This window comes from Mesoplodon densirostris, chromosome 12 (genome assembly GCF_025265405.1).
Source record: "Mesoplodon densirostris isolate mMesDen1 chromosome 12, mMesDen1 primary haplotype, whole genome shotgun sequence".
Taxonomy (NCBI): domain Eukaryota; kingdom Metazoa; phylum Chordata; class Mammalia; order Artiodactyla; family Ziphiidae; genus Mesoplodon; species Mesoplodon densirostris.
This window is the reverse complement of record NC_082672.1, coordinates 18485660-18501608: the sequence shown is the minus strand read 5'-3', so window position 1 is coordinate 18501608 and position 15949 is coordinate 18485660. Positions and strand designations below refer to the sequence as shown.

At 40.8% G+C, this 15949-nt stretch overlaps 1 protein-coding gene across 1 annotated transcript in view; it reads left to right on the top strand.

The window, feature by feature from the left end:
- Window positions 1-14930, top strand: part of SAMD5 (sterile alpha motif domain containing 5) — a 52808-nt gene extending 37878 nt beyond the window's left edge. The window contains exon 2 of the mRNA XM_060114288.1: window positions 14868-14930. Coding sequence (XP_059970271.1) covers window positions 14868-14930 — 63 coding nt within the window. The remainder of the gene's footprint in view (window positions 1-14867) is intronic.
- The last annotated feature ends 1019 nt before the right edge of the window (window positions 14931-15949 follow it).

Here is a 15949-nt window from a genome sequence, read left to right as displayed (position 1 = left end):
CAAATCATCTTAGCCTTGTTTCTTATTCCACCCACTGCTGAGTGAACACTTCTGCACAGGCTTAAACAGGTAGCATATAAGTGTAGCCTAACGGCTCATTGGCTCAAGCCTGCGCTTCTTGCTTTACAGCCAGGAGCTTCTTTGATTTTGTCATTCACTCCTATGGGAACTGACTAGGCTCTCACCGTGTGTAAATACAAAGTGCAGAAAAATTGCCACCCACCAGGAAAACCTTGACAAGTGGGTAATAGAAGATGAGGTCTAAATGTTCCTCCTTTCTTCTTTCACATGCATGGCTCTGAGATGCATTTCCTAAGGCTCCCCTGAAGGTCTTACAGAATTGAACAGCACATCACTGAGTGGCCAACTCCAGATGCATCCTTGTGTTGGCTTTCCCTTCTTTATTTCACTCTCCCTGGCCCCTACTTTGGCTCTCTGGGATCACATTCCCAAATAAACGACCTGCACCTAAGCTTTTGTCTCAGGCTCTGTTTGGTGGGGGAACCAGTCAGACCTTCATTTAATTGAAACAATCAGAACATTATCTAACACCAGAGTGAATTATTTAAGTAATTCAGCAGTGTAAAGGATTATACTATGCATTTATAGAAACTTGCAAAGCATAAACACTTCGTTACTCAACCTGGAAGTTATTGTTAGATTTGCTGATCCAAAAATAAGACTTTCCCCTTCCCCGCTACAGAGGTTAATTTTCTGTTACTAGTTCTCAGTCCATTCTGATGCCGTGACACAGACCTTAGTTGGGAGGAATCCATGTGTTTTTTTTTCTTTTTTTTTTCTTTTTTTGAGGTTCAGTGATTTATTGAATGGCATATTGTTAGGCAAATGTTTATTTGTTTCATTTTTATTTACTTATTTTAAAAGCCAATACTCAGTTGAATATTTTGTTTTTTAACAGGTGTCATAGAGATCCTTGCATTAACCATAGAATGGATTAAATAAAGGGTGTAGGCAGGTGTTTAAATGTTAATGTGGAGTTGAGGTTTTGGTGAAACTGTTGTTCTGTGGTAGCTTCAAGTTGCCAGTCCACTGACAGTGCCCAGTGAGATGTGTGTCTGCATCGTGGGAAATACTGCCTTGTTTAGGAACTGAATTGGCCGAGTTCCCATAGCATCTTGGCTCTGTTTCGCCTTTGCCTCCTCCTCAGACTATTCCCTAGAAATCTTAAAATCACAGCATGATAGAACCAGAGGGCATCTTGAGATCATCTAATCACACTCGTTATTTCCTAGGTCAGAAAACAAGCCCATAAAGGTTAAGAAGAATGACCCACTTTGGTGGCGGGGGAGGAGAGGAATTGAGGGGGATGCACTTCTGGTTGTTAAAAAGATACCGTTCTTTTTTTGACATAATTAAATTCTTGATCGTGATGCTCTTAAATGAACCATGAAATTATAAGTGCTTCCAATGCAAGTGTGATTTTTAACTAAGGCTTTTCTTCCCCCCAATCTGAACGTTAAGGTGGCAGATGCATAACTAATCTTAGCTGAATCTATATTAAGAAATCAGCAAGGTGTCTTTATTTAGCTTGCATGATCTGTGAATATCATGTAGTGTCAAATAACATGATTTTGCACATTATGTCCTAAAATAAAAACAACTCTGCCTTTAAAGTGATAGCAAAATGCAATTATGTGAGAGGTTGTTTTACATTTGCTCTCAAAGGGAATGAGAAGCACAGAAGAAAATAACTGAAGAACTTGTTCCTAAACGTAATTTCAGCAGACGTTTATACCTGTTTCAAATACTATTTTGTCTGAGGGACAAAAAGTCAGCTCTTGGGATTGCATTCCATGTCATACAGAGCAAAGTCCTATCAACAGCAGGGAGTTTCTAAACTCTCTTGTTATCCTAGTTTTGAATTGTCTGAAAAATGTCCAGTCCACTGAGCTTCTCTGTTTTTGCCTGGGGATGTTTCCATGGATCTGTATTAGTTCCAGGAAATTTGGGTCCTTTCTATTATCTCTGGAACCAGGCATGTTTCCTGTAGAAACTACATGGTATTATCTGTTTCTCTGTTTAACATCTTTGCTGCAGAGGGTCAGATTCCTGAAGGAGTAAACAGTGAAAAATTGTGAGGCTCAACTGTGGAAGATTGTGTGGAGAGGAAAGCAAGCTATTCTGATTTAAGTCATAAAAAATGTTGGCCTTTAGCTCCTTGGAATACGGCTGTATTCAGATGTACTGAAATACTTCTTGCCTGCCGTATGCTAAACAATGCAAGCCTGGAGTGACCACTCGGTGTTAGATTAAAGTCGGGATCCTGGGGTTTGACTTTCACTTGGTTAATCAACTTTTATTTTAATATATTTGAATTTCTTCAAGAACACGATCTTAGCTTCTGATGATTCCATTCCTCTGTGAAAGCGACTTCTAATCTGAGAAACCAAGACCCTTGAGGAATTAATACAGGAGTCTTGGAACCAAGTTCCCTGGTTGCCTACTGGTTAGGATTCTGGGCTTTCACAGCTGTGGAATCCCCGGTTCAATCCCTGGTTGGGGAACTGAGATCCCGCAAGCTGCGCGGTGCAGCCAAAAAAAACCAGTTGGAACCTACTTGGGGACCAACTATCCTCAGCAGATCTGTACATAAATAATATGTTTCATATACATTTATTTGAAGGTATTCTTATATTCTTGATCAGTTTTAAAGCAACAATTTTTCTCAAAGAGTGGTAGGAAAGTAAGAAGAATTTAATAGTGAAGTTACTCTCTTTTGTGCGTGCGTGTGTGTGTGTGTGTGTGTGTATGCTTGCACTCACACACATGCCCTGTGGCGGGGGGGTGTGACTTACGTTTTAAAACAATTAAAGGGGTCTTTATGCTTGAACAAGCTGAGAACGACTGCTATGGCAGTTATGTTCTATAGGGCATGCTTCACAAAGCTAAATGAAAATTTTCAAACTTAATGGCTAGACAGTGCTTAAAGCGTACACACTATTCATGATTTATTCTAATAACATTTGTGGATGACTAACTTAATAATGTTGCTGCACATCCATTATGTTTTTGTTCTGAAGATGTGCCTAAGTATCTATGCCTCCTTAGGGGTGGGTTTATATCACTCGGTGATTGAATGAAGAAATAGAATTCCATGCCTTTTATGGGGTGCGTGTTAGAAGAAACATCCACTTGTATAGGCTTACACTGTGCCAGATACTGTTCTAAACAGTCTTGCAAATGTTAGCTCGTTCAATCCTCATAACAGGTCTCTGAAATGGTACCACTGTTGTTCCCATTTCAGATGGGAAACTGAAGCACAGAGCAGTTAGGTTAAGTAATGTGCCCAAGGCCACCCATCCAGAAAGTAGTAAACCTGGGTTTCCTTCCAGAGTCTGAGCATGGGTCTCTAGCCCTACACTGCTTCCCGCCAGGGGCTTTCACTTCTGTCCCGGCAGGAAGGGATGCACTGACTGCTGAGGATACCTGGAGGATAGGCTGGTTTGGTTGGAGGAGGTAGACCCAGATGTCCTCCATTCCCCGCCCCCAACCCTCAATGTCTCTCTGTCTCTCTCTCTTTGTCTCTCTCTCTCTCTCTCTCTCTCTCTCTCTCTCTCTCTCTCACATACACACACACACACACAGAGCCACTCTGGGCTCACTCTGGACACAGTGACATTAGGCTACCTTGAACTGTAACCATGTGAAGGGCTACGATTTGGGTTTTGCTCCCAAACCTTCTAAAAGTGTCACTTCATAACAGCAAGTGTGTGTGTGGTAAAGACCTTCAGTGTATGATGAAACTCAGTCCTATTTACATATTTTGCTACTTCAGGTAACCCATTTACATGTCCTCAGAGTTTATTTGGACAAGGCCAGCATCTTGAGGATTATTCAGATGACTTCATAAGTACTGTTTCTTTCTTTATTTTATTTTATTTCCTTTTTTTGTTTGTTTTTAGCTGCATTGGGTCTTCACTGCTGTGCACAAGCTTTCTCTAGTTGTGGCGAGCGGGGGCTACTCTTCCTTGCGGTACACGGGCTTCTCATTGCGGTGGCTTCTCCTGTTGCAGAGCACGGGCTCTAGGCGCCCAGGCTTCAGTAGTTTTGGCACACGGGCTCAGTAGTTGTGGCTCGTGGGCTCTAGAGCGCAGGCTCAGTAGTTGTGGCACACTGGCTTAGTTTCTCGGTGGCATGTGGGATCTTCCCGGGCCAGGGATCGAACCCGTGTCCCCTGCATTGGCAGGCGGATTCTTAACCACTGCACCACCAGGGAAGCCCAGTACTGTTTCTTTAAAGCAATTAGCTGATGGTCCTTAAGACCCAGAATGATGGCATCAGAGCTTGTGGCTTTCTTGAGACATTTAAAAATGTCCCTCTTTTCCCCTGCCAAACCAGAGAAGAGGTAGAGTAATGGAAAACAGCACAGATCCCCTGGGTAGTGCTTCACTCTGGCTGCCACTATACATGCAAATGTGCTTTCCAAGGAATTGCTAAAAAGGATTATGACAGTTGTCTTGCTTCCCTGCCCATTCCAATTTGGCAGGTGAGGTTAAGGCCCAGTGGAGGCCACGCTTCAGTGTTCAGGGATCTGGGACTGGATGCCAAGAGACCACGGGTTATTTTTGATCAGAATTGCCTAAGTCACATGAAAAGCTCTTGCTTTCGTCAAATCTGGCAAGCACTGTCCCTCCGAGAAGCGTTTGCCCCCCTATCCAGCCCAGCTACCTTTGCAAACCCTCTCCTGACAGGAGGAAAGTCAACTCACCTTCATGGCAGGAAGGCTGCCGACTTTCTAGTTTCATGGGGCTGAGGCAGGTGGGGAGCCAGGAGGGTAAATACAGAGCGCTTGTTAAGAAGGAGTTATCATTTCAAATGGCAGAATTATATTCCAGACTGATGAGTTGGTCTGAGATCTCCTGGTGCTGATTTTGTGGCCTGTACCATCTAGAAGTGGTTTAGACAGTGGTTCTCAAAGTGTGGTCCACAGATCCTTGGGGGTCCCAGGGGTCTTTGAGGTAATAATTATTTCATAACAATACTGTAACATTATTTACTTTTTTCACGTTGTGGACATTTGCATTGGTAGCACAAAAGCCACAGTGGGTAAAAATGCTGGCACATTAATGCCAATCAAGGAAGTGGCATCAAACTGCATTAGTGCTTATGGCATTCATCACCTGCACACATGCCAAAAAATAGCTGTTCTCCTTAAAATATCCTTGATGACGCAGTAGAAATTAGTAAGTTTATTAAATTCTCAACCTTTGAGTACATTTTTTTTTGATATTCTGTGTGACAAAATGAGAACTACTCACAAAGACTTCTGTTGCAAATGGAAGTGCATGTGAACCTTGCCTCCTCACTAACCACTTCTGCTGTTAAGTTACTAGCTGAACTAGCTGCTTTAGTCATGGAACAGCATTCTGCCTTACAAGAACAACTGAGGAACAAATTGTGGTTACTGATTGGGTATTTGGCAGCTAAATTTCTTTCTTTTTTAATATTTATTTTATTTTATTTTTGCCCACGCTGCGTGGTTTGTGGGATCTTAGTTCCCCAACCAGAGATCGAACCTGCACCCACTGCATTGGAAGCCTAGAGTCTTAACCACTGGACTGCCAGGGAAGTGCTGGCAGCTAAATTTCTTGAAAGTGAGTAAAGTGAACCTTATATTTCAAGAAAAGTAATGGATAATATTTGTTAATGATAAAATTTGAATATTCAAGTAAAAATACATTAAAAAAAAAAACCCTGTGTCTGCCACAGTGAGCTTGACAGTTTCCCAAGACTTGAAGGCTTTTTTGATGAGCTGGGTGGTGATAGTAACAAATGTTACTTTTTTGATATTGAATGATGATATGTGTTAACATTTAGAAGATCTGCATAGCTCAGGACCCCTAATGTTTTCCAAATGATTAATGCATGATGTTGCCAAATCACGTATGACAAGAGATCTGTTAATAGTAGAAGACAGACCAAAGATTTTCATGTAGTTGATGGAGTACAAAAAGTTCATTGATATGGTTTCAGATTTCACATGGTAACTGATTTAAGAATCTATATGTTGTCAAATTTTGGCATGGTAGCAAAAGAATATCTACAATTATCTATCTTAAAAAGCTATTAAAATATTTTCCTTTTTCTAATGGCACAGATTTTCTTCATCTATTTCAACTAAAACAACATATTGTCACAGTTCAAGTGTGGAAGATATGAGAACTCAGTAGCCTATGAAACTAGCCATTAAAGAGATATGCAAAAATGCAAAACAATGTCATGCTTATTATTAATTTTGAGGGAAATATATTTATTTTTAATAAAAATGTTATGTTAACATGATACATGTACTATTTTAATTTTTAAATGAATTAAATAAATATTTTAAACATTTCTCAGTTGCAGTTTCAAATATGGTAAATGTTGATAATTATAACCCATATAAACAAAAGCTCTTTGGAATCTTCAGTGTTTTTTAAAAATGCAGTTTGCTCCTGGAAACAAATGTTTGAGAACTGCTAATATAGAAAACTGCCATGTTATCTAGCTGGAGGTTTCTGAGCTGTCAAAAGAGTCAAGAAAGTTTTCCAGGTTGGGAATAGTAACTGTTTCATTATATATCTTTAAGTATATCAATGAAAATTATTTAAATATTTTCCTCTGTAAAATGAGAGCTTCATTAGAGTTCAGATATGCTTACATTGAACATTAAACTCACATTCTTCAATGACTGATATCAAAACAGAAAAATACTGGTGTTTACATTCAATTTTAACTTATTGGAAATAAAAATGTCCATGTATATAGAGTGTTATTTGTAGAGAAATGCTTACAAATAGTCACTGTAACCTTCCCTCTGGTCTTGCAACTTAAAGCAAATCATAAATATTCAAGTAAATAAACTAGTGGACATCAAGCAAAATGAAAACAATCATCCCAACTGCTGATTGTTTTCTTTCTTTTTTTTTTTAAACATCATAAGCCAATCTTTTTATTTATTTATTTATTGGCTGAGTTGGGTCTTTGTTGCTGTGCACGGGCTTTCTCTAGTTGCTGTGAGGGGGGCTACTCTTCGTTGTGGTGCACGGGCTTCTCACTGCAGTGGCTTCTCTTGTTGCAGAGCACAGGCTCTAGGCGTGCGTGCTCAGTAGCTGTGGCTCGCAGGCTCTAGAGCGCAGGGAGGCTCAGTAGTTGTGGCGCACAGGCTTAGTTGCTCCGCGGCATGTGGGATCCTCCCGGACCAGGGCTCCAACCCATGTCCCCTGCATTGGCAGGTGGATTCCCAACCACTGCGCCACCAGGGAAGCCCTGATTATTTTCTATTTTTGATGCTGTAAGAAATAGTTAAATCTCAGTCTGCATCTTAATATACATGGAGGATGCATAAACACAGCATAAAGTTTTTAATGTATTTTTTACAAATCATATAACAGTTTGCATCATTTATTTAATAGGACAAAGTTAAAATGTTCTTATATATTATGAATGACATTAAATATAATATCTAAGTAAGCATTATGCGCAACATTTTGTATCCTGAATAAAAATAAAATAACTTTTGCCTAAAATCACATTTGCATGTATTGCTAAAAACGATGGAGTGATTAAAAATACTCCCAAGAGCATTTGAGGAATTAAGTATTTCTGTGAAAGGCTTCCATATTAGTTTATGAGAGCTGCTGTACAAAGTACCACAAACTGAGTGGCTTCAAGCAACAGACGTTTACTCTCTCACAGTTCTGGAGTCCGGAAATATGAAATCACGGTTTGAGGGGGCCATGCTCCCTCTAAGGGCCCGAAGGGAGAAGTCTTCCTTGCCCCTCCCAGTTTCTGGGGGTTCCTGGCATTACTGGGCTTGTAGCTGCATCACTCCGCTCTTGGCCTCTGTCTTCACATGGCCTTCTTCTCGGTGTGTGTCTGTGTCTTCTCCTCTTCTTAAAAGAACACCAGTGACTGCATCTAGGGCCCACCCTAAATCCAGGATGATTTCATCTCCAGAGTTTAAACCATCTGCAAAGGCTGTATTTCCAAAATCACATTCTGAAGTTTCAGGTGGATGTGAATTTTGGAGGATGCTATTTAACTACTATACATTCACAGTGAAAAATGATGGGGGGAATTCCCTGGCAGTCCAGTGGTTAGGACTCTGCGTTTCCACTGAAGGATGCACAGGTTCCATCCCTGGTCAAGGAAGTCCTGCATGCTGCATGGACCAAAATAAGTAAATAAATAAATAAATAAAAACAAAATTGATGGGGAGTGCAGACATACTTTTATTTTTTTTAATTTTATTTTGTTTTTGTTTTTGATTTTGTTTTTGTTTTTGATTTTTGAGATACACGGACCTCTCAGTGTTGTGGCCTCTCCCACTGCAGAGCACAGGCTCCGGACACGCAGGCTCAGTGGCTGTGGCTCACGGGCCCAGCTGCTCCGCGGCATGTGGGATCTTCCCAGACCAGGGCACGAACCTGTGTCCCCTGCATTGGCAGGCAGACTCTCAACCACTGCACCACCAGGGAAGCCCAGACATACTTTTATAAGGTTGGGCATTGCTGTGGGACAGGACTGCTCTGCCACTGATTAGCTCTTTGACCCTCTCAGGGCATCTACACTTTAAAACCTCAGATTCCCCATGTGTAAAACCGAGTCCATGATAGCCATCACGCTGGCTTGTGGTAAGAAGTAAAGGAGATTATGTTTAAATATACTGTGTCCTTAGCACAGTGCCTGGCACAGAAGAAGGTCGCTCAGTTACTGTTCGTAGCTGTTTACTGTTGGCGGGGTAGGCAGGTAGTAATAATTGTAATATGTACTATAAACCTACAGTTGATGGCAATTACATTGGTGATAATTGTAATCAGAGTTAGCAGGTTAGTGTTAATGGTGGTTTCAAGCACCATTAGTACATAATAAAGGATGATTTTACTGTGAGTATGTAGATGAGAGAGAAGGAGACAGGGAGGGCCAGAGAGGTGAGAAACCCTTAAATGGGTAGCCAGGGAGCCTGGTTAGAGACAGATGATGCTATAGACTGAATGTCTGTGTCCTCTCAAAATTCATATGTTGAAACCTAATCCCCAGTGTGATGGTATTTGGGGGTGGGGCCTTTGGGAGGTGATTAGATTATGAGTAAAACCCTCAGGAAGGGATTGACGCCCTTAGAAAAGAGGCCTAAGAGCTCTCTTGCCCCTTCCTCCGTGTGAGAACCCAGTGAGAAGATGGTGTCTGTGAACCAGGAAGACGGGCTCACCAGACACTGACCCTGTGGGCACCTTGACCTTGGACTTCTCAGCCTCCAGAAGTGTGAGAAATAATTCTGTTGTTTATAATCCAGCCCGTCTGTGGTATTCTGTTATAGCAGCCCAAACAGACCAAGCTAGTCATCAACAGCACTGTTTCATTCAAAGGCATATCAAATATGCCTTAAAGAGCTTTACTGGAAGACAGAATGCTCATATACAACATACTGTAGCATTTATCATTATTTCTATTCTGGACTTCTATTGCGCGTTTCCAGGCCTGTGTCTTGATCCCTATTTTGGGTAGTATTTGGAGACTTTGAAGCATAATACAGAAACACTCTAAAAGCTCATTTCACTGTAATTTTATGCAGTCCAGCCCAGCTGAATCTGCCCTCCTGCGGCTGTCAAACGGATTTCATGTCCCAGTTCAGGCCCCCCTTACCGCCTCTGGGCGCCTTAAAACTGTACCCTTTCTCCTCTCTCACCTCCTCTTCTGCAGATGACCTTGGCTAGGTCGTTCCTGAGAACTGCATGTCCGTTGCACACGAGCTACCTCCCTCGCTCTCTCCTTCATCTCAAAGTGTGTTGACATGTTTGCCCATCTGTTCTCCTTTCCCTCTGTTTCTGATGAGGAATTGCCTCTCTCCTCTCTAAGACTGATCCCTCCTCTGGGTATCTACCCTTGGCCCTGGTCATAATTATGGTCCATAATTACGCCTTTATTTTCTTGCATTTGGTCTCTCTCCATGGAATCCTTCCACTCCATCTGTAAACATGCTCAGAATCCCTCTTTGCTCTTCAAAGCACTGTCCCCTCCAGCTACTATTTTGCCTCCTTAACAATATTATTAAACTTCTTGAAAGTGTGGTGACCTGGCCCCAGTTTCATGTTGTGACCAGCTGTTAATTATTATAAAATTGTTGAAAGAAGAATTCAGAATTCCCAGCAGTTAAACTCCTGATCATTTCTTTCTGGTAGAGATAAGACATGACCCAACTCTGGGCAGTGAGGAGGTCCCGGGCCTCTGAAGCGTGGTCTCCTGGAGTTTGCTGCCACTTGCTGACCACAGCCCTGTGGGCTGTCCTCCATGTGGGGGGAATTTAGCATATTCAGAATATGTCAACGATGACTATAACAAAGTGCTTTTAAGAAATGAGGAATTTACATAGCTATTCAGTTGGAAAAATTATAAAATCGGTGAATGCCCTGAGGAGAGCATAAATAAAGACGCTTTTGTCTTTTAACCTCTGAATTTGTTCCTGAGAGTTTTCTGAACAATAAGGGGTAGGAAATTTTCCATCTTCTCCAGTATACTTTCCATTTGCTTAAAACCTGCAGATTCAGTCCTGAGTGAAGCTTAGAACTCTTGTGGGTCCAGAGAAGGTGGCGAGAAGCCGCTCAGTTTATTATAACCTGTTTAATTTGTTCCAGGAATTAGATAGTAAATCAGTACTTACCAAGTACACACCATAGATGGAGGCAGGATGGTTGTACAGAATGGTTTATAATGCGTCTGGGTATTTGTGTTTAAATTCAGAAAAAGAAAATATACGTGGATCATTCTGGAGCAGGCCAAACATTTTTCTATAGAATCCCTGGAAACCTACCCTGTAAGACTCCTGTAGAAAAAAGAACATATATGCCAGCTCATTGTGTAACATAACATTGCATCCTCCAGCCTCCTGAGGGCTGGGAGGCAGCTTCAGCCTTCCCAGCAGCTGAGAGGTGCCCCCCCGAGAGGCCTTTCGAGGAACTGAAAGATGACTGTGAAGATGCAGGTGGGTTTAGTGAACATATTGCTATTTTATTCTCTGTTGTGTAGGCAAAGGAAACTATACTCCTATCTGACTTGCTAGACTAACATTTCTCAATAGCAACTTAGTTTACTGAGAAATTGTATGTAAAAATTATACTGTGGACAGTTGAATCAATCAGCAGTAGAAGTGTGTGACATGCTCTATATAATATTCCTGAGGCAGAAAGAAGTGTAAAATGTGGTTTCCGCCTTTGGATAAATTTACAGCTAAAATGAGGCTGTATTTACACCCACCCACCTCCTCTCTTATCAAATTACCAACCTTCCTTGGTTCCATAACAGTAAGTAGTGTGACATGGCTGAATGTTGAGAAAGTTATGCGGCAAAAAAAATCTTGTCTTATCTCCAACCACCCAAAGGTTCAGATTTGTGTGCCTTGTGCCATCCAGGAGGAGAGAAGGCAACATCTGCACCATTGTTCTTTATTAATTCTTTCCTATGAGACAGTCGTCCCCCTCCCTCCCCGCCCCCCCCCCCCGTAAGGAAATTGCACGGCCTATTATTGTACAGTCACCAGTTTTATTTTTTTTATCTCAGCCACCACATGTGGAGAATTTATTGGTTCTACATCTGCAATGGAGCTACATCCTTTAAACTAATATCACAATAGAGAAATAACTTCTAAATGGTTTAGCCTGCATATAACTCCGATTGCCTTTTAATTAGGGGGAAAATCACAAGCTGAAAAGAGCAACAGACTGGAAGCCAGTTAAAAATCAGAATAATCAACTGAGAAAAAAATGTAATCTCGTTAACACTTAATTTTTAACCACAGGATAATAGTTTCTTTATTCCTTAAATAACTTTTTCTGCACCCCTGCCCACCCCCTCTGTTTCTCTAATTGGAACTCTAAACGTAGATTAGAATTGCCAAATACCTGTGAAATGAAAGACTGTCCCTGTACCCCTCCCATCCCCCATAAGAGCTTAGAACAAATAAAACTGAGAAAGTCACAGTTCAGCCCAAGAATTAGGTTTGTATGGCCCTGATGTAGGACTATTGGAGAGTGGGCTCAAAGGCAGATTGGGGAAGAATTAGGCCAAACCAGAGTATAAACCTTTTAGTAATGTTTCCGTAGACATAGATGATAATTTGGCATATTACAAACCACTGGCATTCAATTTTCACAAACTTTAAAAACAGGAAAACTTCAGGAGCATTAGTAGAACCAAAAATATAACTTGCTATTTATTGGTCCAGAGGTTGACTTTTATGAATTTTGAGAAAGGACCAGATTTGAGGCAATTCCTTTCATGATTTGTTAGGTCAGCCTAGTCATATCCAAAGACGGCTGTAAACACATATAACCAGATTGTTATTTTTCTTGGTGGAAAAATAACACCAAGAAAGGGCTTTTTTCATTGTAGGAGTATGCCAGATTATTTAGGGGGGAAAATGAAAGGAAAAAATGTGGGGTGGTAGGAGCAGCTCTGTGAAATGAGGCTGGACCGGCATCACTTGTTTGCCCATAAGATGTATTTCTAGCAGTTATCTCCTTAAAGCTGGTCAGAGTTGTAAACATCTGTTCATTTCTATTCGGCTTGAGGGCTGCGGTCTGTAAGGAAAAGGATCTGGGATGTCACAATGCATGCCAGGCGCCAGAGCTCCAAGGAGCCTTCTTAGCATGGAAATGACTCACGTTTCCTATGATCATGAAGCAACATGTGCTCAGCTAATGACTGTTCTCTGCAACTGCTATCACATCTTGAAACTCTCCATGACCCAACTGTGGAAATCCTGTTTGCCTCCCACCCCCTCCACCAAAGAAGGAAAAGTAGCAAATTGCACGGCTGGGCTTGTTTAATGAATGCGATTTATTTTTGTTGAACCAAAGACACAAGAGGTTTCTGAGGCTGTTAGGTTAATGCTATATTTGTGAATGACTTCGTGGTCCACATCTTTAGATAAGTTTAAGGTGGAGGGTGTCTGCCCATTTACTAGATGATAGTCTGTACAAACCTGTTCCACAGGTTCCTGGAATAAAATGACCTTTAACAGCAGACAAGTTCATCTTGCTGACTTCAGGCAGAGCCTGTCAGGTGCAGTGCAGACATCTGAGAATCATTTTAATAAGAATGTCCTCAAGATGCTTCCTCCTTCCTTTGTGACCCCTTCAGAATTCAGCTGTAGTCTTCCTGAGGTCTTAGTAACCCTAATGCTGTAACCTGAGGCTCTTTCTGTTTTTTCAGATAGAAATAGCAAGTTATCTTACACTCTATAGCAAATACAATTTTTGTTGCAATGCTTTTTCATTCATTCATTCACTAGAGCATTAAAAATGAAACAGTTTTGCCTTCTTCATGTTAAGGTAACTTTGATCACTTCCCCCTCAAAAAAAAAAAAAAAGCTTAGTTTGTCAAGATAGATTGAACATTACTTTTACATAGTTTATAACAGGAGTTTGGTTTTCATAGAGGCATTGATTGGCTTGGGTATGGGTTTATCTGAGTAACTATGTGAATATATTAGTGAGTAGTAAGATATTATTACTTGGTCTTACAGGGGCGAAAAAGGCCTGAAAACAGCTTGATTTTCTGGAGAAAGAAACTTCCTGAGCATGGCTAGTAATACTTCCTATCCATTTAGATGCAACTGCTGAATGATATTACCCAAAGTAATTAATGGTGACCTATTAGTTAACATATTGCCATCGGCAAGTTTGAGCAAGGGTGAAGATGGCACATGCTAAAACAAATTACTATGCCCTAGAGAAATATGCAGAATTGTTTCTTAAAAGTCTTAATAACGCCTGAAGTATGATTCTTTTTTGCAAGAGATAAAACTGGGGGTACCACTGCAGAGATATAGACTAGAAAAACAAAACAAAACAAAAACAAAAGAGAGCAAAATTGATTCAACCTTTTCCAAAAGCTTTTCCCGTTAAAACACAACAACAAGAAAATCGTTGAATCCAAGCAGCACAGCCTGCCTGTCATATCAAAAATCATAGGAGAGACCCAGGTATCCTCCGTCTTCCTTTGCACTCTTTTTTTCTTCCTTCTTCTACTTTGTCCATTCTCGATCTGTCAAGGGATTCTAGGCCCAGGGCATAACTATGACAGATGGGCAGGAAACTGTAATCTGTTGCTGTCTTTCAATTTTGGAGGAATCATGGTGACCACGAAGGGGTTAAAACTGTCAACACGGATCAGAGCTTGGAGATAATTAGTGTAATATCAATCCCAGAACACTGGTGCAGATGACCACACAATAGCAGATGAATTCAACTAGGTTACTGCTTTGTAAGAAATCCTTCTTCATCTCTTTCCACTTCATGCACAACTATGCTTTTTAAATGCCTATGTGTTAAAGTTATGTGCATACAAATCATGATTAAAGATGATTGTGAATCTTTTTTTATTTTGGAAAGCACATTTTGAATTAGCACTTGCACAGACAAGCTGGATAGATATGTACCCTCTGAGCACGAGCTAGGTAGCCTCTGAAATGTTTTGCAGTATGTTGATTGTTACCTATGACTAAGGCTGCCAGAATGTAGAATTCAGTGATGTGATTTAGGAAGGCAAACTATTACAAGATATACTTTTATTTATTTATCTTTTTTAACTTTCCTTTTCTTATAAGAAACATGAAAAGAAAGAGAAGTAGACCTTTTTTTTTAAACAAAACATAGGCTTGAGAAGAATAAAATACATTTTCCTCTTATTAGCTTCAAAGAGAAAATTGATAGATAAAAAGCAGAGACTGAAAGCTAGTTTTCAGAAGTCCATATGGTAACCAGAAAGGGACAAGTATGATTTGAAAATTGGAGCAGGAATCCATGATGGACTAGGGGAAGAATGGGTAAAGGAGAACTTAAATAACCCCGATATGTTCAAATCCACAGGTCCCAATGGCTGGCATCCTAGAGTTCTTAATGAATTGGCCGAAGTCATCACAGAACCGCTAGATATCATTTTTGAGAACTCGTGGAGGACTGATGAGGTGCCTGAAGACTGGAAAAGGGCATATTTAGAGCCTTCTTTCAAAAAGGGAAATGGATGATGACCCTGGAAATACTCATCAGCCTAACTTTTTGCTTGGAAAAATTCTGGAATAATCAACTTAGTACACTGGGTAACGAACTTATAATAGCTAGACAAAAGGCAGTGAAATATCACACATAAAGAAGTACTGAGTTCATTCTTTAAAGACATACCATTGTGAGATACAGTCTTCTACATATTTTGGGATTCTGCCCTCGGTACTATGGATTCTTGCTGCAAATAAGTGAGGTTGGCTAAGGCATTTGGGTACTGACTAATTTTAAGTGGTAATACAAGACAAAAAGATTTCTGGCAATAGCTAGAAACTACATCATTTCCAAATTAGCCTTTAACTTGAGAATAGTCCTTTTTTTTTTTTTTTTTTTTTTTTTTTTTTGCGGTATGCGGGCCTCTCACTGCTGTGGCCTCTCCCGTTGCAGAGCACAGGCTCCGGACGCGCAGGCTCAGCGGCCATGGCTCACGGGCCCAGCCGCTCCGCGGCACGCGGGATCCTCCCAGACCGGGGCACGAACCCGCATCCCCTGCATCGGCAGGCGGACCCCCAACCACTGCGCCACCAGGGAAGCCCGAGAATAGTCATTTTAATTTTGTATTTTAACATATTTTTTCACTTTATATAGGACTGTTTTCATAGGTGAAGTATTTTATATAATTCTCTATAGAATAGTTTGGTGAAGGAATTCTTATTTTAAGGTGCTTTATATAGTTATTTCATATGTAGGTTCAATGATAAAGGTGACAAATTCAGGAACATCTGCAAAGGAAGAAACTTTTTCTAACTTCTCTTTTTAAGTTTCATCTGGCTGAAGCTGAGGGTTAGGACCAGTAAGAGTGTCTTACTCTGATGTACATGGAACAAGGGTCAGCTGTGTGACTGGATGGCCAGCTTTCCTCAGCCCTGGACACTGCCATGGCCCAGATT